The sequence below is a fragment of the Macrobrachium rosenbergii genome, chromosome 8, assembly GCF_040412425.1.
Source record: "Macrobrachium rosenbergii isolate ZJJX-2024 chromosome 8, ASM4041242v1, whole genome shotgun sequence".
Taxonomy (NCBI): Eukaryota; Metazoa; Arthropoda; class Malacostraca; order Decapoda; family Palaemonidae; genus Macrobrachium; species Macrobrachium rosenbergii.
The window spans coordinates 46,727,449-46,752,377 of record NC_089748.1 but is presented as its reverse complement, the minus strand read 5'-3'; the positions used below and the strand labels follow the sequence as shown (position 1 = coordinate 46,752,377).

The following is a 24,929-nucleotide window of genomic DNA, read 5'->3' as shown; positions in this document are numbered from 1 at the left end:
ATTTGATATACATACATACACACATACGTACATATACAGCGTGTATATTTGTTCTGCATACCATACGTAGACACAAATTTATACAGCACACAATATACGTAGACCTATACTTTTGAACACGCACGTGTCATTGTACCAAAACACAAAAACCTGAAAAATTGTCCAAGTTTGGTACAATTTTTACTGGCATACAAATCATCAGCAAAGCTCTTCAGAGAGCACAATAAATTCAAGGGACCAAGTAAATAGTCAGATAAAAATGAAACTAACGGATCTAAACAGCCAATAAAATAAATTGATTACAACATCGCAATAAAAAAAAATATTCGATAAGTGCAAGCACTAAAACCGCTAATTCACTACAGAACACGATTCTAAAAAGCCACGCGAATCCCGATGTATACACTCCTGTCACCTGATCCTATTCCATTAAGACATAAAAAAAATATATATGTGCAATTAAACGAGAGAGAGAAAAGGGCGCATGCGCAAAAACACCTCTGCTCTCGGCGGCAGGAGGACGAAATCCGCGGCCTCTCGCACACACGAAGATCAAAAACGCACTAAGTAAGATCCTGCAGGAGACGAGGTGTGTCCGTCTGGTGGCTCCCGACGATTCTCATAGCAGGGAGAGAACTGAGTGGTTCGGTCTGACATGTACACACACAAACACACACACGTACACATACACACACACGTACACATACACACACGTACACGCGTGTACGCATCGCGACCGTCACCACACTGCCACTTACTACCACGACGACCTACAATTCGTCAAATGCACATACACACACACATACACACATACACACACCATCTGTGCATCATAAGCCTGCAACTGCCAAAAAAATAAAATAAAATAAATATATATATATATGAGGGAAAAAGAACAAACCGCAGCCGATTGCATTTGATGGGGGCCATTGGGGGAAATGAGAACCGTTCAGTTTTAGGAGGTAAATGACATGGTGATTTATTTACTTTTTTATTTATTTATATTTCCCCTCCAGCGCGCAAACGCTGCTAATATATATACAGTATAATATCGCGTGGGTCGCAAGTATTCACACTCACACACACACACACATACATACATTTATATGGACATTATATATATATGTATGTGTGTGTATATACGCGTTTACCTTAGGGTGCATCATGCTACAGTCAAACAGGTCATGACATGTCGAAAACTTATCCCATAGATATCACAAACAGGCTGAAAAAGGCTAATGACTTTAAGAGTACAACGGATATTTGGCAAATACTGGATAACTGTATGAACCACTGATCAAGGCTACCAACAAGTCGTTGACTTGTATCCAACCTGTTTGCTGTGTGTGTGCCAACACGTTTCTCACATGCTGCCAGCATGTCTGTGATAGAAAAACCTAGCTTTTTCCAGTATACGTAACTTCTCATTTTAGACACTTAAATCAGAAGTATGTTATTTTTCCCCCTCTTTTGGCTTGTATGGAATAGCTACCAGGAGGGCCAAGTCTGCCGTGACATATAAAAAGACAAACCTCCGTTCCCCAATCATAGTCTCCTTGTTACGTCAAAATCAAAGAGCTCTCTGGAAAACTTTCAAGAGAGCTCTTTGTGGAAAACTTTCAAGGCTCATTCAGGGCCACAGAACGACGTAGAAGAAGAAGAAGAAGAAGAAGAAGAAGAAGAAGAAGAAGAAGAAGAAGAAGAAGAAGAAGAAGAAGAAGAAGAAGAGCGAAATTTTATATCAAAAAGAAACTATCAAATAGAGAAAATACTGTCTTACAAAAACACACTACGCAAACCATTCTTGTCTTACTACTCACGGTCAGGATACACGGGGGCCAATTGGACAGAACACTAACCTGCAATAAACAGAAATGATATTTTAGCACCTGTCGAGAACAGATTGTCACTAAAATCAATACAATACACACACACACACACGACTCAAACTTCAAGTGAAAATTTATGGAAATGACATATCATTAGAAGAAGAGTTTTCTGTTATACCATAAGATTTTTTTTAGGTTGTGTAGAACAAACACATTCCAGGTATTTTATCATCATTCGCTTATCAATCTTCACCTTGACTTAACAAGGCCACAACTTAGTGGACTACTTCAGTACTTATCAGCAGTCATAGTACTATTATTTTTTTTTCCTACGCCACCGACCAGGATGTGATAAATTTTGATACATCTCTTAAATCGAAAGTTAAGGGTAAAGTGCAAGTTAGTTTAGGGATAGAAAGAGGGAGAGAAACAAAGAGAGAGATTGAGGGAGATAAAGAGAGATTAAGGGAGAGAAAGAGGGAGACTGAGGGAGAGAAAGAGACATACTGAGGGGGAGAAAGAGAGATTGAGGGGAAAGAGGGGGAGGAGAGAGAGAGAGAGAGAGAGAGAGAGAGAGAGAGAGAGAGAGAGAGAGAGAGAGAGAGATCTACACTACATGAAGATGATTCCATATTTTGTGTGTGTGTGTGATGAGAGAGAGAGAATCTACAGTACATTTAGATGATTCCATATTTTGTGTACGTGAGAGAGAGAGAGAGAGAGAGAGAGAGAGAGAGAGAGAGAGAGAGAGAGAGAGAGAGAGAGAGAGAGAATACTGAAGCGCAGGCTATGATGTACGGTCTTCATTACTTAACGTACTAAGTTACTTATCAGAAAGCACGACCCCAAAGGGTCTGCCAAGTTGGTGTGTTACTGTATTAGCAAATCTCTCTCTCTCTTTCTCTCTCTCTCTCTCTCTCTGAAAAAGTTGTTGTGCTAGCCTGTACTATCAAACCAACATCTACGTCACAACCCACTAATACTGTTTCTTCACTAATTACATTCCACAACAAAGTACACTAAATAGCCAACTACTGAGATACCAAACTAAAGAGCGTATGCTACGATAAAATATCATGATCTCCATCTTAGAAAATAAATTAAAAAAAAAACCATAAACTTGTGACATGAGCAAAACGTCTCCTCTGCTTTACTTGAATATATCTTCCTTATCAGGCTATATGTCATTATTATTCCTAGTTACTGGGTCACACCACCAAGAAAATAATATACTTCCCGGGTAGCGATATCTCTCAAAGTATTGTGTTTTCAAGTCAACGTTTCTTGAGATATCAGAACTAGGGAAATAGATGCATTTTCCTTCAGAGTCATATCAATCAAAAACAAGTAAAAAAATGCGCCGAAGTTTCTTCGGCGCAATCGAGTTTTCTGCACAGCATACACTGCCATATGAAACCCTCATCCGCGTCCCACGAAACTTTCAGCCACAGCCCGGTGGTGGCCGTTGTTGGCACCTATAGTGGTGGCACACGCAAGATTATGGCTAACTTTAACTTTAAAATAAAAATTACTCAGGCTAAAAGGCTGCAATTTGGTATGTTTGATGACTAGAGGGTGGATGATCAACATACCAATTTGCAGCCCTCTAGCCTCAGTAGTTTTTAAGGTCTGAGGGCGGATGGACAGACGAAAGGCCATCTCAGTTTTCTTTTAAAGAAAACCAAAACATTTATCTAGGGGCATTAAAGAAATCACTGCAACGCGAGGAAACGCTGCGTCATGACATTTCTTTTGAAGTTGTTTGAAGTGGTGGTTAGGAAATTTATGGAAACGTTCGTGGCAGCAACTAAACGTTTAAAAGGGAAGCGTCAAACGTTATTGACAGCATAATAATAATAATAATAATAATAATAATAATAATAATAATAATAATAATAGGTAGGGGATAGGGAGGGTAGGGGAGATATGATGGGCAGCGCCGGGTTCCAGGGCAGCGTAACACGCGCCATCAAATTCATAATAATAATAATAATAATAATAATAATAATCGCATGTCACTAAAATGTGGATTTCTTCACCACTAATAATAATAATATGTTCTGTTAAAAATAACGGCAGCATCAGTGGAATAATAATAATAATAATAATAATAATAATAATAATAATAATAATAATAATAATATACTGGAAGTGAAGCTTCTTGTTGATAGCAAACGAAAAACAACTGGAATCACTTCAGACTAAACCGAGGTGTAAAAAAAAAAGTAGATAATCATTGAGATTATATTTAAAAGGGGAAGAAGAGTATGACGAAGTGCCGGGTTAAAACATGGCAGGTGCTCGAACAAGGTGGTCTCAATAACTAAGATGAACCGGATCCCTTAAGAAGCTTAAATTTAGGTCCACGGGCCACAATGCTTACTGAAGCTTAAATTTAGGTCCACGGGCCACAATGCTTACTAAGATGTTTTCTGCCTAATCTAACCTAACTTGGCCCAAGGGGTCCTGGTTTGAGAAAATTCAATCTACACTAGTGCATGATAGTTATTCCATGTGTTTGTGTAACAGAGAGAGAGAGAGAGAGAGAGAGAGAGAGAGAGAGATACACTACATGAAGATGATTCCATATATTATGCGTATGTGTGATGAGAGAGAGAGAGAGAGAGAGAGAGAGAGAGAGAGAGAGAGAGAGAGAGAGAGAGAGAGAGAGCGATTGCACTTGAGCATTCATGGTTTACATAGCGCTTTTTCTCTTAAAAAGTATAAATATAAACTTCCTATCATCCGTAATATAAATATAAACTTCCTATCATCTGTAATATATCAAAATTTACTAGAGATTAACCACTTTCACGAAGACTACCACAGCTACAAAATTCCTAACGAATTAACAGTTACTATACCAACACTACGAGTAATTGCAATGACGGAAAAAAGAAAAAAAAATGACCACGATAATGAAGCATCAATCAAAACTACGAGACAATTTCCTGTACGGAACCATTATCATCCACGGTACCAAGTACTTTCGTAAAATGGCATAGTACCGTGTTCGTTCCTTTCCGGTTCAATTTCACGAGAGAAATTTGCGGAGCAATGACTTATTTTTTCTATCTCTATTGCCTTATTCGTCACTGTTCGTAAAAAGGAGAATTACAGGTACGTTAGGTCTACCTTGCTCTTGAGACTATTTTATGAACGAGTGGTACAAACTACACAACCCCTTAATATCATTCTATTCTCGTTCTCTTTCTTTAAAATAAAGCAGAATCCACTTCAAATTACGTAAAATAGGTTATTTATGATAACCAAAATGCCAACTTCCAAATGGCCATCACTCAAATTCAAACAGGTACACACACACACGATGAGTCTAGTGTTTCATATGTTTCCTAAAACCACAGACTTCAACAAACCATATATAAGCAAGCAAATAAACAATCAAATGAAGAAAAAAAAACTGGAAAACATTTTGCAAAAAAAGGGACACCACCACAAAATAATGATAGAAAAAAAAGCAAAATTTTGCGTCTGTTATTTCCGTTACAGCTCCGGGCAAGCTTGGCCCATTCCCGTTCCACGTACGCGCAGAACAACGACAACGTCAATGATGATGATGACGTGGTGGTTCTTACGGATGTAGGCCGAAAGGTAAAAACCATTTAGCTATCCTACGTTCATTCCATTATCGTCATCATCGAATATACTTGAGATGTAATCACTTTCACCTCTCTCTCTCTCTCTCTCTCTCTTGTAGGGCGTAATATCTCACGAGATTAATTTTTCCCTGTGAAACAAGAGACGATTGGAATGCAGCATCCTTTTTTAATAAATGAAGTGTACCTGATCCTTCTGAAAACTGAGGAATGAAATGTTCCAAGATTTGAGAACTACAGGTATTATTATTATTATCATTATATTATATTCAACAAACTTGTATACAAATCCTGAAAATCATTTAACTTCTTGTAGAGAAAACTTCCACTGAATTGAATCCCGGGCAAGTGAAAACAGAAAGCAAAATAAAATATAAAAATAAATAAACAACTTGAAAAAAAAAAAAAAAAAAAAAAAAAAAAAAATATATATATATATATATATATATATATATAATTTCAACAATAAACAATAACTGTCTGCCCCCCCCAAGGAAAAGAAAAAAATGGGCACTTTACCATTTAATTTCAAAAGTGTTCATAAGACTGTTTCATTAACGCTTCAACCTCATTCTCCTTGGTCTAAATGCACACTGTTCTCCCCCTATGAATCCTGATATTATCACTGTACCTTTTGCATACAAAGTCCTACCGGGCAATTTCCCTGGTATTTTATAATATTTCTTCATGCCCAGGGCAGTCTTAAGTCATGGGCACACAAGAGAGCTAACGGCAGTGTATAATCTGTGATCAAATTATGTGTTTAAACATTTATTTTTTTTTTAACTTTTCACTAAGAGTACAGTACCACTTAACCTTCAGATTTAACTTCACTGGTCGTTCACATCCACATTTCCCTGGGTGGGTTATGGGCCCAAATGCACTGCTTTGCCCTAGACCTATAAAACTGTTACTATGGCTCTGGTTAGGACCCTATATTCTCAGGTACCCTTTACCACCTATAACCTTATTTAAAACAAAATTAGTTCTGTCACTCATTTCCTCAGAACCTTACCTTAACCCAGTGGGACATACCTAACACAACCCGGTGAGCCACTCAACTGAGCTTTCAATATGTGCTGGGGTGTCCCTCTGGTAATTCAAACAACTCCTGTGTACCTCCACTCTTCAAAGTCTTAATTCCCCTCCTTACATCCTTATCAATCATTACAATTATTGTCTAACTTACACTAACATCTGCTCAGTCATTAATTAAGGCTCTCTTATATCCTCCACATTCAACAATATTTTATTTTGAATTCAATCAACAAAGGCCTCCATTCAATTCAGACAGCATCCCTCATTTGCATGATTTATTCTAAGGTACATCTGCTTAACCTATTTCTCTCTCCATTTACTGTAATGCAGAACAAATTCATATTTTCCTTATGGTTCTTGTTCATTAACTTCAGCCCTAAATTCTATTGCTTACCTTCTTTTTCTAATTCATTTTCTTTCCTGTATACCTGAACATGATCTTCTCCTCCCTCTACCTCACAATGGCAGCTCGCATATCTTTTCCCCCTTCACTAAGCCTATCATTTCCTCATCCCACCACTTACTACTGTTTTTACTTCATCATCCTAAGTACCTAAAACGAACCAAAATTAAACTAAAAATCCCTAACCCATCTTTCATCTATTACCTGCCTATAAACTATAATCACTTGCTTCCTAAGAAACTTGCCGTCATTATTTTACATTTACAGTCACATGGACTCCAAAGATAAACATCTTGAATTCTGCGCAGGACAAAAAATTGTTATTTTTACCTCCAGCCACTCATCTTATCCCCATTACATCTACCTATTACATCAATTTACTGGCTCTTACATTTAATTTCTACTAACACACATTGTAACAAGCTTTACCACACCACTTCTCTTCCCAAAGTATGCTTGTGAATATTCATCTTTAGCAAGCAAGTATTTCCAGACACTAATCCACATGACTCTATTCTCATTTGTTTCAGGAACTCCGTACCTACCTACAATGTTATCACTTTTCTGTTACTTACCTTTGCATTTAAATCACCTAGCACAGGCACCCATTTATGTTTTCAAGTCCAAGGCCGGCAGAGATTTACTCTCCTTTTACATTCCTGGACTATATTATACCCTCACTATTACGGCTTAAATAGCCAACCATAATATGAAAATGACGAGGATGATTGGGGCAGATCCACAACCTGCAAAATGCAGTTTCTTTGAGATGCTCACCTGATATGCAGTTGTAAGAGTAAATTACTTATTTCCCTCATTCTGCCATCAGTTTCTAAAGCCCAAGAAACTGTAAAACAAAATAACAGATGATTTCTGTAATTTCTGTTAGGTATTCTGAGCAGGAAATGCCTTACTTTGTTTTAATGTTTTAAAACTTTTTCCTTTGCTTGCTCACCTGCTTGTTCATTTTTCATAACATCTGCATGCACATGAACCCAATAAAAATGACCTTCATGTTTTTACTTTAATAAAAACAGCCACAGTAAGATTTCTAGTACTGTACTAAAGGCTGTACGTACTGGTTTAAAAGATGCTATGGCTTCCAAAACTCTCGAGGAATGTCAAAAAGTAAGGGCAAAACTGTATCCCTAAAAACTAACAACCTTCTTAAGGACAGTTAGAGTCCTAAAAAGTTCTGCTGCCCATTATGAGACAGAACTTGAAGTACCGCATGTACTGATATCTGGAAAAACAACCCCACAACTAATACAGACAACCTATATGACTAAGAAACTTGAGTCACAGCATTTCTTTAGAATTATCCTTCTTTCTTCCAACAAATTATTCGCAATGTTCTATAGTAGGCTGGTTCCTTAAATGAAGTGCTAAATACTTCATATATCACCTATCCTTTAGAACTACTGAGTTCCTCTATAACATAACTTATTTCATAAGCTAATAATCTAGAAAATGAATAGTGCCTTTCATACCAACTACAATTGTTTTAAAAATCATTAAAAAAAAAAAAAATTAATACTCAGAATTGGAACTGGAATGTAAAATAGGCCAAAGGCCAGGCATTGGGGCCTAATGACGTCATTCAGCCCTGAAAGGTAAACTGTGAGTAGAGGTTTTAAAGGTGTAACAGGAGGAAAACATCACAGTTGCACTATAATACAATTGTTAGGAGAGGGTGGAAAGTAAAATGGAACAAAGGTACAGTACAAGGATTGAAAGTGGTTGCAGCTAGGGGCCAAAGGGATGCTGCAGAGAACCTTAAGTAATGCCTACAGTGCAATGCGTGAGGTGCATTGAGGCCACTACCCCACCTACGGGGTTAAGGACCCAGAAAGCCTTTGCATACGAAACCAGTACTTCATCATAATTGCCTTCCTTATCAAGTCTATGGTAGGTCACTAACATCCATGTGATGGACAGCATTTACCATGTCTAATTTGGATTTAATTGCAGCAGAATAAACTTAGGAATCATATAAAATCTTTAAAACAACCAATGTCTTAAAAACAACTGCATCAAGTCTTTTCTATCAGTACCCTGTTTTGTACGCAAAATAACTTCAAAACATCTGCTACCTTCATACATGTAACTTTTAAGTGACTTTCAAATGTTCTTCCTGATTAACCTTGTGCAAAGAAGAGGGGTAAAAATCATTTTTGTGGACACAAGAAAGTCTTTGTCAACTTAAATAAAGAACTGGGTCAGGATTCATCTCATTCAACCAACCTTTCACTGCAATAAATCTTATACATGGTGCTGTTCTGTCCCAGCTGAGCACAGGCAGCTAAACAGCATGTTGAGCAGATACAATTTCTCCTTATTTAAGGCAAAATTTGCATGATCACAACTTTAACTTTCTGTACTCCAACAAATACAGTAACTACAGCACATAATCTAAGCTTCAGTACGTCCTCCCACCTAACACAAGCTTTGAAATAGCTCAAATACAGTAAACTTCACTACATTAGCACAAATATAAAAAAAAAACTTTTTTATAACACAACCTGTTTGTAACCTATTAAATCATAATTTTGCCTTTAACTGTGCAGGGCACATCCAGGTACAAGAACCAAAGGATTTCAAAACAACAATCTGAGGGCATGCTTAGTCAATTTCTGGGTCCTTTCTCGTCTTTCTTTTATTAAATCTTCAGCTGAAAACCCTGACGGACAGAGTCAACAGACAACAGACCCAAGAGGGCTACTACGTAAATCAGTCTGCAAAGAGAGACTAGTTGAAGGTAAAGGTGATAAATAATTAAATGAGGGAACAGAAAATGAAATCAATACTGAACTTTTAATTTCAGAAGACATCAGCAGAAAGGAGGGATGAATTTGCTCCTTGCTTAAACATTTGGGGATCAGACTCCACAAATGCTCTAGGCAAACTATTCCAGATTTTTGCTGCAGTCAAAATAAAACTCCTAGCAAACAGAGTAGTATCAAAACTGATACAACAAAACAGCACATTTTTGGCAGCAGTAGCCTACCAAGTGTTGCAAGCATAAATAGCTGGGTCAGGCAAAGAAGAGTGCAGAGATGTTTGTCATTGCAGTATATTGTACGCAAAAAAAAGGTAATCACCTTATGTCTATGCTACAAGTCAACATTAAGAGTTGCAGATACCTAACTATATTTATTCTCCTGGGCCAATCTCAACCTGAAGGAAGGGGAAAGGGAGAAAAGGAGATGGGCACTAGAATGTATGTTTAACTGTAAACATATTAATCCTAAAATAACCTGAACCACCACTTGGGAGGGAGGAAAATATAGATACAGTTAAGAAAGGAAGACAGGAACAACACAACATTAGTGGGCAAGAGGCAAGAGGAGCAGAAAAAGAACTAGCCACAAAGTCCACAAGGAGAGCAACACCAGAAGCAGCCACTAATTCTTTAGCTTTCAAGTCAAAAACAGCAAGGAAATGTCCCGGGGCTGTAGCCTAAACAGAAGGTGGAAGCAGCACATGCAACAGACACAGGTTCTGGCAGTTCCCTACTAAGAATAGTTAGGAGGCCCTAAAGAGAGGGAGACAACCATTGAGGTTAGAAGCCCTCTGGAAAATAGACAATTGGAGTATATAAACAAGCAAAGCTCTACTACAAGGCTGGGATGATGTGGCAGCTGCAGGAAGCAGCATAGAGGATAACAGAGATTCACCTCAAGACACTAAAACCAGACATTTATGCCTGGGATGTGAAGAGCCGAACTCAACTCACCAGCGCAGGAGAAAAACAGTATTCTGACACATGTTGCTCAGATTTAAACCACTATTTAGCACACCAATTCCTGCACACTATGCAAAGGAAACCAGAATTACAGATTTGGCCCCTACAAGAAAGGTACTGCAAATAGAAGTCGTCCTCCAATGGCAACATGAAAATACTGCAGGACTTACGCACTGACCCACAAGGGCAATGGGAATGGCAATGCCAAAACAAAATATATACTGTGAAAAACACTGAAAGACCATGCTATAATCTATAAAGGAACAGAGAACTAAAGGTACCCATTACTGTGAAAGGGAACTGGGAATCGAACAGCCTACGCAAAAATTAAAGGTGTTTGATAATTAACCTTGACTGACTAAGGTAAGTGAAAAAAAAGTTGTTGACATTTCATACATATACGTAGTAAGCAAAAATATCTCAAACTACAAATATGTGAACAGGAAAGCAAAACCATCTGATTAAATTTGAAAACCATAATGACTTTGAAATTAGAAAGTGAAGAGGAAACAAAACAGCAAAGCAGTAGGCAACGCACAGTAACATGGCAATGTGTTGGTAACTCATGAAAAATAAAAATACTCACGAAATCTCAAAAATACATAAGTCAAAAATTAAAAGGAAATGCACAATAAATGAAATCCTGACAATGACAAATCCTTAAACAAGTAGAAATGTTGATGTTCTAGAAATAACATCTGCAATAGTATATCATAACACAACGCACGAATGAATACAAATAGCATTTCTGCAAGGACTGGGGAATTGGCTAAGTATGCCTGCTGGAACAATTTTCACCTCATGCACCTGAAAGCATTCCAACCAGTTAGACTATGATTAACAGGTGTGTAGTGATGAACAATCACCAGCAACATCTCCAAAATAAAATCATTTTGCTCTAAACATTAATAAAAAAGGAAGTGAATAACCCAATATGTCTAAAAACAAAATACTGTATCCACACAAAGTACTTGGATAACTACAGTACAATACTCTTCTTTAAAAGATTACTAACATAAACAAAATCAATTTCACTAAAGATAAAACAACAACGTCATAGCCATCATTGCAAAATCAGTACTGTAATACTTTAAGAAACATTTGGTATTTTCTCACGACAACATCTACGCATGCAGCATTATTAACTTGGGGAATCTTAATGAGGATAGATTAATTGTATGTCTATTCTCTGAATGGGAATTCGCCACACACACCGTTCTGTTCTTGCTTAATCTTCATTTTCTCTAAAAACTGAGCAATTTCTTCCTCTCTACCAGAAGCTTTGTCTGGCTGTGGCCCTGATTCACTGCTGGCCATCCTAGGTGTGTCTAGACTATTTATACCATTCACATATGACTTACAATATCTATGAACTCAAACACCTAGAAATCTGATGTTTAGTCAAGTTCTTGTTATCATTCTCTTGGAAGCAGTTTACAATTCCATTGGTCCCACTAGTTCACATTTGCAGTCATTTCTGGGAACTTTTGTAGCCTCAAGAAGTTATGTCATCCCAGCTCAAGGTGGTCATTTTCTTGCACTCACAAATCATAGACAGGCTAAACTGACAACTGTAATTCTAAAATGATCAACAGCTCGTTAACACAGAGTGTGAGTGCATTTCCAACACTATTTACAAAACACGGTCATTATATGAAAACAATTTAATACAGGATACTGTTAATTACTATGCATCATAAATTCTGCAGAGCAACATTTCAAAAAACATATGTTTTAGAAGTTGTAGCTTTCAGTTTCAATAAAAATCAACGCAGTAATCCTAAACTATACTTTGGAATCTTAACACTGACTTTTCCCACATAACTGAATGTTATTTCCTTCACTAAATGAAATATCAGATTGTTTGTATTACATTCTCTACAAACTGATTCTCCCTTGGTTTAAGACAATTTAAGATGTACAAGTCCCACTTCAAGACCATTATCCTATTACTGTAGCAGCTCAACCTAACAGACAACTTGAGGATCTGGCTTGCTAATAAGAACCAAGAACCTATATTACAAGCCTGCACTTGAAAATTTTCATATCCTACAGCTAACAGCACTTCCAATAATTCATAACCAAATCTAACAAGTGCTTTACACGTAACATTTAATTTAAGAATTATATGTAAAAAGTCATCATATTGAAAAGGGTAGCAAAATATAATGATAGTTATGTACAGTAGCTGAAAAGTACAGACATCAGTTGAGGTATTATTATTATTATTATTATTATTAAAAAACAGCAAACATTCATGTGTAACAAGCCCAAAAGAACTTGCATAGCTGGGTTCTGCAAGATATAACCCAGAAAAGAACATAATTATCAACATATTTTCAAAATTGCCAAACCAGTGATATACAGTTTATGTAATGCAACTACATAAACAACGTGCTAGTCAGAATAACCAAGGCAAAGGTGCATTGCATTTTCAAGAAGTATTACTGCTCTCCAAAACTTACAACCCATGACACTAATAATTCAGTAAGAGAATGAAATAATTCTGGTATCAGGCAGTACTGCTAATTGCACCCCAAAAGAATGTGGATATTAATTCTCCACAAACTGAGGACTATACTATATTGTAAGTCCTGAGGTATTGGCATTTTAAGCACAAATGGAAGTTCCTGTTGAAACAGATGGTATAGCACAATTGCACGAATCACAATGACTCTGAATGGAAAAAGGAAAGCACACTAAAGTCTTGTCTATAAGATAAAATCCTGGGAGGCTGCTGACATTCAAATTGAGCAAGATTCCCAAAGTGGGAAAATAAAAGACCTAGAGGTTTTATCATATGGTCAGTCTCAGCATATTGTGATGTCACGACACCCACAAAGCTACCCAAAGGTGCTCAGGTTGTGCAAGAGATAAACTTTTTCAGTATTACACGCCGCATGCAGTAATAACGTATGTGCATATTATTATTCAATTATCATTCAGAAGATAGGCCCCTATTCATACGGAACAAGCCTACAGGGGCCACCAACTTGAAATTCAAGCTTCCAAAGAATATGGAGTTCATTTGAAAGAAGTTACAAAGATAATAGGAAATACGGAAAGACGCAGTCAATTATTAGAAAAGGAAAAAAATACAACACATAAAAACATATAAAAATTAGTAGAATACAAGGTCAACTGTTTTAGGGTAGTAATGCACTGCATTTTCACTTGAACTTCTGAAGTTTCAATTGCACAACATCGCCTGGGAGACTGTTCCACAGTCCAATGGTGTGAGGAATAAAGACCTCTGGAAATGAGAAGTTCAACAGCATGGCACATTTACTAACCCACTCTCCCTGACTGGCTATGATTTGGCTGGTTTTGGGCTGTAGCCTACTTGTTTTGATGTCACTTGGCAACACTCAGTAACAACTATGTTCAAAAGAACACTAATGCATATTGCTGCATTTTTTTCCCTTGTTCAACACACTTGTCTTCCACTTGTTACTGTACCTAAAAGTAAGTATAGCTTAGTTTTACCAGACCACTGAGCTGATTAACAGCTCTCCTAGGGCTGGCCCGAAGGATTAGACTTATTTACGTGGCTAAGAACCAATTGGTTACTTAGCAACGGGACCTGCAGTTTATTGTGAATCCGAACCACATTATAGCGAAATGAATTTCTATCACCAGAAATAAATTCCTCTAACTCTTCATCAGCCGGCGGTGGGAATCGAACTCCGGCCCATCGAATGACGGTCTGAAGCTCAACCAACTCGGCCAACAAAGGGCTTGTTACTGTACCTAAAAACTTAAACTGTAAAGTGACCATTTTAGACACACTGGTATTGAACTTTTGGCTTTTATATATACTTTATCTTCAGTAAAACCAAAGAACTTTATTTTCACGATTCCTATACTATTTACTCTTTATCTAATAAAAATAAATGCCATTAATTGATCCAGGAAGTGGTTAATGAGTAGTATAACCAGACCCAGAGTTAATATTTTTGCAACTCTCACTGGACTAGCCCAAAACATTTGTTCTTGAGCAGATTAAATTTTTTTTAATATACCGCAACTTCTATAAAATTTTATGATCAGATAAACAGAAAATTTGAAGATTCTGACAAAATTTCTTTTAAGGATATGTTTCTATTACTTGACCTACGTTGTGGGTGGGAAACTGTACAGTCACCAATATGTTTAACTGTAGGTGTTTTCTGCAGACCGCATTTAGGAATTGGGTCATGAGGGCTATTTGTCCAGTAGGCCTGGGTCAAACAAGTACTGTATGACCAATTCCAAGACAGGATACCATTACTTCTAAGTGGCATGAATGAATGAGTACCTCAACCCAACAGTTTGCTTAATTTCTTACTGCCAGATTCATGAGAACTAGAAATAACAGGAAATTCATACAAAATTCCTCAAAATATGAGGCAAATTTCATAAGTAAAAAGGTTTCACCTTAATTACAATCCACTCTTGGGAATGAGACTACAACCAACAAGAGGGTGTAGACAGTTGAATAGTAAAGAATAAGGAAGCCAGGCATCCAGCAAAGGCAAGCACTTTCCTTCAATTACTTTACTGAAATTGCAACCCTCTGTCAACCAAGAGGTGTGCAAAACAAAATTCACTTATTTTTATATAAATCCATCACTCAAATCACATGCGGTCCTCAAATTTCAAAGAGACTGCAGTCTTGCCTAACAGATGAATGAAGAGTAGTAACACAGCTGCAAAAGTATCCTGAAATGCACAGCAGGAAATTCCTCAATAATAGTCTGCATTATAAGTTTTGAGGTCACCAGGATTGGGATGAAGAGAGCACTTGCTGTGTGAATGACGGGTTTCTATGAAAAATTAATTTTGTGTCTTACAAAATTCAATTTGTTTCACCACAAACCCATCAATCATGTAGAATCCTGAATCTATGGAAGACTAGAATATGTGAGAGTCTATAGTCTTTGGTCAGTACAACAGGTCAAACAGAAGAGCAAGAGAGAGTAAAATAAGGTGTGTGTGGTGTGAAAGGACACCTTATTTGTAATGATAGCAAATAAGATAAGCAAAAGAAAAATGATAAGGTAAAAGAACATGGTGCAATAGTATACTCTATGCATTTTTTTCTTAGCATCAACATAAGAGATTAGTGTACTGTATACACTAAAGGCAAATTCATTTAAGTGAGAAAATATGAAATATTACATTTAATAGACATAAAATATATTAAATTATAAAATACAAAAGAAAACTAAACCGCATTCGCATCAAGAAAACGTTTTAAAACTAAAAACATAAGCATAACTCAAATGGGGCCTCTTTCATAGATTCAGGCCTACTTTCTCCCAATCAATATGCTTGCATTACTGTTGATAGATTAAAATGAAGTAGTAAAGGAGCTGATGAAGCTCCTCCATGGACAATGCCGTCCCATCCAGGGACTTCCTCAGCCTTATGCAAAACAAAATTTCCATGTGGGAGATAAAGTCTTGATGTTAATTCAGAGAGAAGGCCGCTCATTATCTTATAATTTCGAAGGTCCTTCTGCTTCAGCTGAGTCGAAATTGACCATCTGCAGTACTCTCCTGCCTGTCAGACATATAACTGCAGTGTCTGGGATATTCAAAGACCATGACTGTGGGCTGTATATGAGTGATGGATCTGTGACACAAACAAGTCTGTACTGTAAACTGCAACAGTGTATTAAGTATGTTAATAAAAAACAAACTTTTAAACTCTTCAAGTGCTACAAACCTCTTATTTTACTTATACTACAATAATGTTTCCATCACTACTGCTTGGCCATGAGATAGAATTATTCTTGAAAGAGTATGCAACATTTCATTAGATATCCCTATCAATATGAGAGCCATGTACACTGTATCATCACGCTTACTGAAATTAAGCATCCACATGGCACCTATTTCCTACTGTAAAAACCCCAATCCATGACTCATCTAATTACTTTTTGAAGGCCATTTTGTTAACTATATTGTAAATGTCCAATGTGAGGAGTTCTTATTTGCCACCGACTGCAAGCATTGCATTACTTCAAGAGATTTTGAGAAAGGCTACATCAACTTCCAACATTTCAAGAGTACTCAAAGAACTTGGGGTGGCATAAGCTGCAATGCATGAAGGGGATTCTGGAAGAAATAACTGAAACAATACATGAACACATTTTCTTCTGATAAGGAAAAAATAACTTGAGGAAATTTACGAGAAAATTATGAGGATGGCAAAACTGCAAAACTTTTATTGTCAGAGAGGTGCTCCTCTTAATTTTTGGTGCTCATAATCACTTTAAAATTTACAATTCCATTATTAATTTTAGAAGTGGCATGATATCTATTTTCACTACTGAAAATAACATGCCATGGATGGTTTGCAAACTTCCATATGCTATGACTAATGACGGAAAAAGTCTAGCCAAAATAAACCATACTTCCTTATTAATACTTAATTCAAAATTCATCTCTGCATGTTGAGAAGCACCTATAACCCTAAACTGGAATGTGAACATTCATATAACCTATTAGATAATGGATGTAAGAAAAAATTCCAGGCATTTCAAGTCCCTACAAAGAAGACCCTTGCTATACAGAGTACTGATGACCTTTCTGCTATGGGTGGTGATGCCCTCTTACTGGGTAATGTCAGCTCTGAAACTTGACTCTTAACTGGAATCAAGACACAGACATTATGAAGTTACCGTCTTCATATTATACAATGATCTTAGCAACAAGAATTCTGCACAAAACTCATTCTAGCTCTGTACGCTGTGTAAGGTATCAAACTAACAGCACACAATTAAATAGAAATCAATATTACATTTACTTGAATGACAACCAGCAGTCTATGTCTAAACACAATCACAATCAAAAACACAAAAACACTTACAATGTGAATACACCTGTCCAACAGGTGTTACCTAATACACCTGCCCAAGTGGCATGTTACCTATTTCTTTTATTATTCTTATTATCATTAGTCAGAAGATAAACTCCTATCCATAAGCAAAAGTTTATAGGGACCACTGACTCGAAATTTAAGCTTCCAAAGAATAAGGCGTTCATCCGAAAAAAGTTACAGAAGATAACAGGAAATACAGAGAGAAGAGATCAGTTGTTAGAGAAGAAAAAGGTAAATTAATAAGTTAGTAAACATATTAAAAATGGAAATAAATTATCAATACATTAATGAACAGATTAAAAATACAAAAAAATTACTAAAATACAATGTGACCTGTTTCAGAGTTGTAATGCACAGCATCTTCCTTTATTGGCATACAGTAATTGAACAAGGAACACTGAGTCCCATTTCTAAGTTCACATAAGAGCTATCCTAAGGATTACCTCTACAAGAGATGAAAATTGGATCAATGCAAAGTTTAAGAAGTTGGACAGCAATGTAACTGGTGACCAAAAGGAGACAGCAAGGAACCTTCATAACTGTCTAGTATACCACACATGGCCCCTATTAGCAGAAGTCTGATAAATGGACCTTCTTACTTAATTAGGAAAGTAATTAAAAGCTTCTTCATTGGAAAATGATTATTCAAACCACTAACTTTATCCAAGAAAGCTGAGGATGAAATAACAGATGAAACAGATATGAACAATGACACTAGTAAGCAATAATGCACCAAGTTACTACCTTTGTCAAGCAAAGAATAACTGATGATGATGGTTAGCTGGGAGCTTCTAGGAAAAGAAAAAACAAATTCTTCTTTCAAAACTGGCTCTATCTTATAACCAAGCAGTTCGTGAACAATAATGCACAAGTAAAATAAGGGGGGTGTGTACATTCTATGAACTATTCAGCAGATATCACAAGAGACCATGGGTCAGGTACATTAGCACTGATGATGCCTTCCCCTTTACAGTCAAGCACTCTAAGTAAATCTCATCCACTTCCCTATTCCCAAATTTCTCAAATACTTCTTTTAAAGAGTGAGCGCTTTATTCATCTGAATAAATACTTTTTCCCTCAACCATCTATTTCTGCTTTCCTTAAGGCATAGGCTAGATACAGGACAATAAGTTGCAAAGTATATCATATAAATTTTTGCATAATACAGTAATGAAAAAACTTGACTGAAAGTACACTTCTGTGCTTGTACAAAAGTGGCTGGCAACTTTGGTCAAAACTATATTTTTATAGTGGTTCATTCTGAGATGTTCCCATCTTATTTCCTGCGAAAGATCATAATTAAAGTGTCTGGCAAAACAAGTTATTCATGTTTGCACACACAAAAATATCCCCAAAGTGAATGGGACCAGTGTTTGCTGAAAAATATGAAAAATCAAAATTGCATGATAATTCATCACGACTGAACAAGAGGCCTTTGCTATCATGGCATACTTGGTAACAAAATAACCCTGGATTTACAACAGAATTTTGTATGCACTCGCTTCGAGTTTTATTTCAACAAATAACCATTTCAATGCAAACCCTAATCTAGAAATTTAGTAACTAGTAGAAATCCATCACGAAGCATATACAGGCATCTCCAAAATCTTCAATAAACCACAATTCTTATTAAGTATCCACATCTTAAACACTCAAAAGGTAAAGATACACTCTGTACTGATACCCTACAGCTGGGAGAACAGGATACTTTTACACATTTACCCAACCAACAAAGAACACACAAAAATCAAATATAAGGTCAACATTCAAAACCCCACATAATAAAGAGTACAAACAAAAAGGGTTCCAGAGTCTGCGGTGACTGCTTGAGTAAATTTCTACTATGGAAAAAGACAGGATCAGGGGGAAATCAATACAGTATACCCAAATTTTCACATGCAATGTGACCCACCAAAATCAATATAACCACATATTTTGTGAATAGACATCACAGATTTTGTACAGCTCTGTACACTTATAAAATGCAGAGTTGGTGTAAAAATACAAGAGTAAGGCAAAGAAAACTTCCAAAAATGACATTCAAGACCAAATCTAAACTGAACCCAGTACACGCACTCAAGAGGAAATGAGCATGCACAGGAAACGATGCCATATGATGTTAGAGTTCTTAGGCACAAGAGAATCACACCTATATAATCATTACTAGAAAGCACATACAATTTGCTCCTAATGCCATGGCTTCACAGAACCATACCGTCTATAAAAGATATCATCTGAGGAGTCATCTTTGTCTGCTGACAGTGAGTTTGATGTAACTTCCATTACAACGAGTAAAGTCTCAAAAACAAGTTGATACAATCTGCAATTATGATGAACCCTCACTTTGTACCTGGAAGAGACAGAATTCAGACAAACATAATGTCAATGATATCAACACACAGAAAGTGGAAATATCAGATAAGTATATATATCTGCCCCTGCTGAAATAGATTCTTTAGAAAAAACCTTCAGTGCAGCTGCCGTTACGTTGACAATTATCCTTGACAAACAAACTGTGGAAATTTTGAAAAGCTTAAGATCCATGAATTAACTATTTCTTGGAATGCATCTCATTTACCTAAGTAATCATAATCAAGCCTTCTAGTAAGCTATCTGAACCTATTGCCACCATAAATGGACTATTTATGTTCATGAGAAATACCAGGAAAAAGAAGGTTCACCTAGAGTAATCAAACATCTTTAAAACCTTTGGCAGTAATGCTAACAATAAGGTGATCTCAGGCTAACCTACATGACAGCTGGAAATGACTTCGAAGATAGAAAGCTGCATGCAACAAATGGCACACGGAATGGTAGAGGTTCAATAATCCTAGTCTAAATTTGTCTATTCCTTAAGTATACTGGATCCCAGCAATACCTGGCTATAGCTCTGTAAAATTATGGTTGTAATAGTACACACACAGGCTAACTAGGGCTTAAGCCCTAAGTTAGGTTAGGTAAGTTTCTAATCTAGCAGCCTTCTTTTAAAGACATCTTCAAAAGCATTCATAAATCGATGACTGATAATTATCGCAGTGTTTTTTCTCTATACAATAAAAAGGCAAATTATTCATACGCATAGTATTTTTTCTGGTTAATGTAAGAACTGGGAAATTTTGAGATCTAACACAATTTCCATACATATTCCATGAAATTTTTGCAGGGTACAGATTAAAGATTTGGTTAGTTTAGCTTTGGACATACCAATATTTGCAGCATTTTCCTATTTTTATTATAGTGATTAGATTAGGTTAAATTGAGACAGAACCATATTTTTGCTATTTTCTTATTTTTTTTTATAGTGAGATGTATGAAAAACAATTACAGTGTTTTTCCAAGCTGATAATTCTGCACAGTGATATTGTTTATCAATAGTATTTTTTAATTGAAAAATATAGAAAAGGTGTATATGATGCAGTACAGGTGAGATGACTTGAGAAATTCCCAGAATTAATGTGAGAAATTTACCATCTTTTACATTCTTTCACAGAAAAGCTCCACGGGACCCCACGTTTGGTACCAGCCCTCGGGGATTAATGTGAAAACATATAACAGAAGACAGCAAATTTCTTACCATTATTTCTTTGGATTTTTCTCTTACCATTATTTCTGTGGATTTTTCAAGTATCGTACTAGTACCGTATACACACGCACACACTTTTCTGTTTGTTGTGTCAAAAAATTATATTAATAAACAATGTCTCCATGTGGAACTCTTCTGTAGAATTACCACCCATTGCCTGATTCTCAAAAGCACTCAAATCATGAGAATGGGAATCTCGAAATTGATAGTTTGACCCAAAAGCTAGGTTAAGAACACACAAATCATGAGAGAAGTCAGAAAAATATATGATTTATGATTTTGGCCAGAAGTGACAGCAATTCTAAGGAAGACCTCCGCATGGAGATATTGTTTATTAATGCAAGTTTGTAACTGGACAGTGCAGAAAAGGGTTTATATGATGTAATACAGGTGAACTAGCAAGAAAGATTCCCCAAAAATAATGTGAGAAATTTACCATCCTTTGTTTATGCTTTTACCTTAATCCCCAAGGGGTTGGTACTAAACATAGTGTCCCACAGAGCTTTCCTACATAAAACATTAACAAGTGACCATAAATTCCTCACATTATTTTGGTAAACTTTTCAATTTATCTCACCTGAACTGCATCACATACACTCTTTTCTATATTGTTCAATCAAAAGAATTTCAGCATACAATATCTCCAGGCGGAGCTTTTCCTTAGAATTACCACTGACCCCAAGGAACAAGGTATATTGGGGTCTCACACAGTAATGAAGTCTATTGACATTACCAATCCCAGACTAACCTAACATGGGCTAGCTTAATAAAAGCATCCTTACCTAACTGGGGTGCACCAAGCCGAGGCTATAATTCCATTTCCCTGACATGCGCTCACCAAAGTCAACTTAGGGGTTAGCCTCACCTAAACGGCATTATCTGGAAGGGCTATGTTGCCTAGCCTAATACAACCTGAAAATGTTTGGCCTTGGTTAGGCTATATATAGGTTTACCATTACTTGTTGTTAATATGATAATAGCTGTGTAAAGCATGTGGACCTAAGCTGAGTTTGGAGTGTACGCAGAGTAGGGAGACAGGATTAGCCTAGACGTGAGAAATCCGACTGAAAACAGACCAAACTTAACCTTCTCCAGAATGATGCATCCTCACCTAACCAAATCTTACCTTCTTAACCTGACTTAAGGTCCAAAGCCCTGACCTGTCCCTGGCCGCCCACCCCTCAGTAACACTAAATATCAGAAACAGATCGGTGGGACTACATTTCGGGGGCGAAATTAACCACGCCTACCCCTGTCTCCCTAATCTGCATACTACCCTTGGGGCCTACGGTCCCTCACCGGGTTATGTATACAGCCTTAACCACGCTAGCTCGCCTAAACCAATCCTAGGTTATCATACAACACTCCCAGAAGGTCATGCTTAAAAATAAAACTTAAAACGGAGTTACATAAAAGAATCAGAAAAAAAATTAACAAACAAATCACCTAAATAGGCTACGTTGAGAGAATGAGCGGGGATCACTTCGAAATACAAAATTTTGAAATATACACAAAAGTCGCCTTCTCCAGTTCAGTCGGCGACTTTATCTCAAATTTCATTTAAAAATAGAGTCCTTAATTTCTTTTCGGGGAGAATAATACTTTCTTGCGTTTCCTTTCTAGTGGAAAAAAAAAAGTCACAGATTCGTATAAAAGTCACTGACACGGCACGAACACGAAGGGGCGTACGGTTACTCCGAAATCCCGTGTTGTTATGGCAGGAATCAGCTGATAAACACAAAACAAGTGCATGAAGCCTTGCGCAATGAATGCCACTCGGCTTTGACAAAATTAGAATTAAGACGATTTTGGCAATAATGGTCCACCCTAAATTTGACTCTGTGTGGGAATGAAAGTCGTAAATCAAACAATTAAAGTTGTTTCTCGCTGGGAAAACTGGCAGCTTGCCGGTTACATTTTTTTTTTACTTAAATTTGCAATGATTTTATTTTTACCGCGTCGCATTAGATGATTGTACTCGTATATGACGATTGTTCGTAAGATTTCGAGATATGTTTTAGATAATTTCGTTTAAATCTAAGGGAATTCCTTGCAATAATCCCTACCGGCGTTAATTTATCATACATATGCAATGTTAGCGAGAACGACACCGACCTGACGAGTGTAGAAAGCTAAACTAAGCAACGACAACTATGCAAGACGTAAATTAACCTTGACATTTTTATCAAACCAAATCAATATATTCATTTCTGCACTCATAAAAACTCCGGTACTTCTTATTTTCTCACTTCAGGGAGCAAAGACTAAGATGCTAAAACAAATCTGGCAATAAATATCGGACTAAAAAGGACACCGTCAAATTATACGAAATTCCAGAGAGAACTCCGAAAGTGATCCACTTACCGCGGAGCAAAGAAGGTAAAATAGACATGACTGAGATTCACTCATGCTTCGTCTTCCAAGATTCTTTCCCATTTCTATTTTCTTCCCCAACATGAGCTGGTTCATCAGAGTATATCTTCAGTAGACTACGCCTGGTAAACACCCCAGGGAACCTCCTCCTTACCTGAAAGAGAAAGCTGTATGAAACATAGTGGTTAAGGATGGTATGTAGAGCTATATTGAAGATAAAAAAAAAGTAAATAAATCAGTGTCTTTTTATGCCTTAATAATGTTATTTCCGTCATATCTATACTCTTATTTATTTGAAATTAAGTTGTTATTAGAATAAGGTTTAAATCTTGTCAAATGAATAGTTCGAGGCTTAGGTCTAGCATAAACAACCAAACTACAGATTCTTATCATTACCAGTCTATGAAACATATGGTTCGATGGAAACGTACATTAAGCCAAGATTTGTTACGCATAAAAAAATACAACTATTTTTCACATCGAAAAGAGTAACAGAATTTATTTTCTACGGTTTAGTTAAGTTAAAAGACGAGACTTGTTGAGGTCCACTGGCTACTAAGCCTTTTTAATGACGGACGATAAAATTGTCTTTACTTTATAATATGTGGCATGAGCAAGATTAATGATGTTGCAGTCTCAGAACTGAAGTCGCCATTGCACTTATACGCCACAATAATATGCTGAAAATATAAGGCATTGGCTGAGAAACCGTATCTGCGTAATAATAATAATAATAATAATAATAATAATAATAATAATAATAATAATAATAATAATAATTATTATTATTATTATTATTATTATCATCTTTTTTACTATTATTATTATTATTATTATTATTATTATTATTATTATTATTATTATTATTATTATTATTATTATTATTACTTGACCCAATTTCATAGAAAAAATCACCTTACACAAATAGGTTGGCCTAAGCACCCCAACCATTGTAGTCAAGGCCTAAGCGTCTGCTCTTGCATCTAAGCAGTGTTTAGCGTAAATGGTTCCTGTAAATTACAGGACTTTCTTTGCATACAGTCGCTAAACACTAACTAAACAGTAATTTACAATCATTAAACATTAACATTCACAATAGCCTACATTTACATTCACTAAACACTCACACTTAATATACACTCACACTCACTAAACACACACACTCACTAAACACTCACACTCACTAAACACACACTCAATAACGCTAAAGACTTACTGAATACTCAACACTTACTAAACACTAAATGCTCACTAAACACTCATAAAACACTAAACACTCACTAAATACCCACTGTACCTCAAACACTAAAAATTCACTAAACGCTCACTTATAATCCTAAATATTCATTAAACACTATACACTCACTAAGCACTCACTATACACTAAACATTCACTAAGCACTCCCTATACACTAAACACTAACTAAACATTCACTTAGCAGTCACTATACACTAAACACTCACTAAACCCTAA

General features: G+C 36.4%; 1 protein-coding gene across 5 annotated transcripts in view; it reads right to left on the bottom strand.

Annotated features, from left to right (window-relative positions):
* The window catches only part of LOC136840805 (NAD kinase-like), a 271,695-nt gene that overhangs the window by 97,728 nt on the left and 149,038 nt on the right, over window positions 1-24,929 (bottom strand). Inside the window, exons 1-2 of one of the 5 annotated variants that reach the window (XM_067107714.1) lie at window positions 23,447-23,597; window positions 19,715-19,849 (exon numbers count right to left, since the gene is read on the bottom strand). The exons of 3 other annotated variants lie outside the window; for them this stretch is intronic. In XM_067107714.1, the coding sequence (XP_066963815.1) occupies window positions 19,715-19,782 (68 nt within the window). In that variant the 5' untranslated portion in view covers window positions 19,783-19,849; window positions 23,447-23,597. Of the gene's footprint in view, window positions 1-19,714; window positions 19,850-22,528; window positions 22,803-23,446; window positions 23,598-24,929 lie in introns of those variants that run through there. One more of the 5 variants, XM_067107713.1, reaches the window with a different exon arrangement.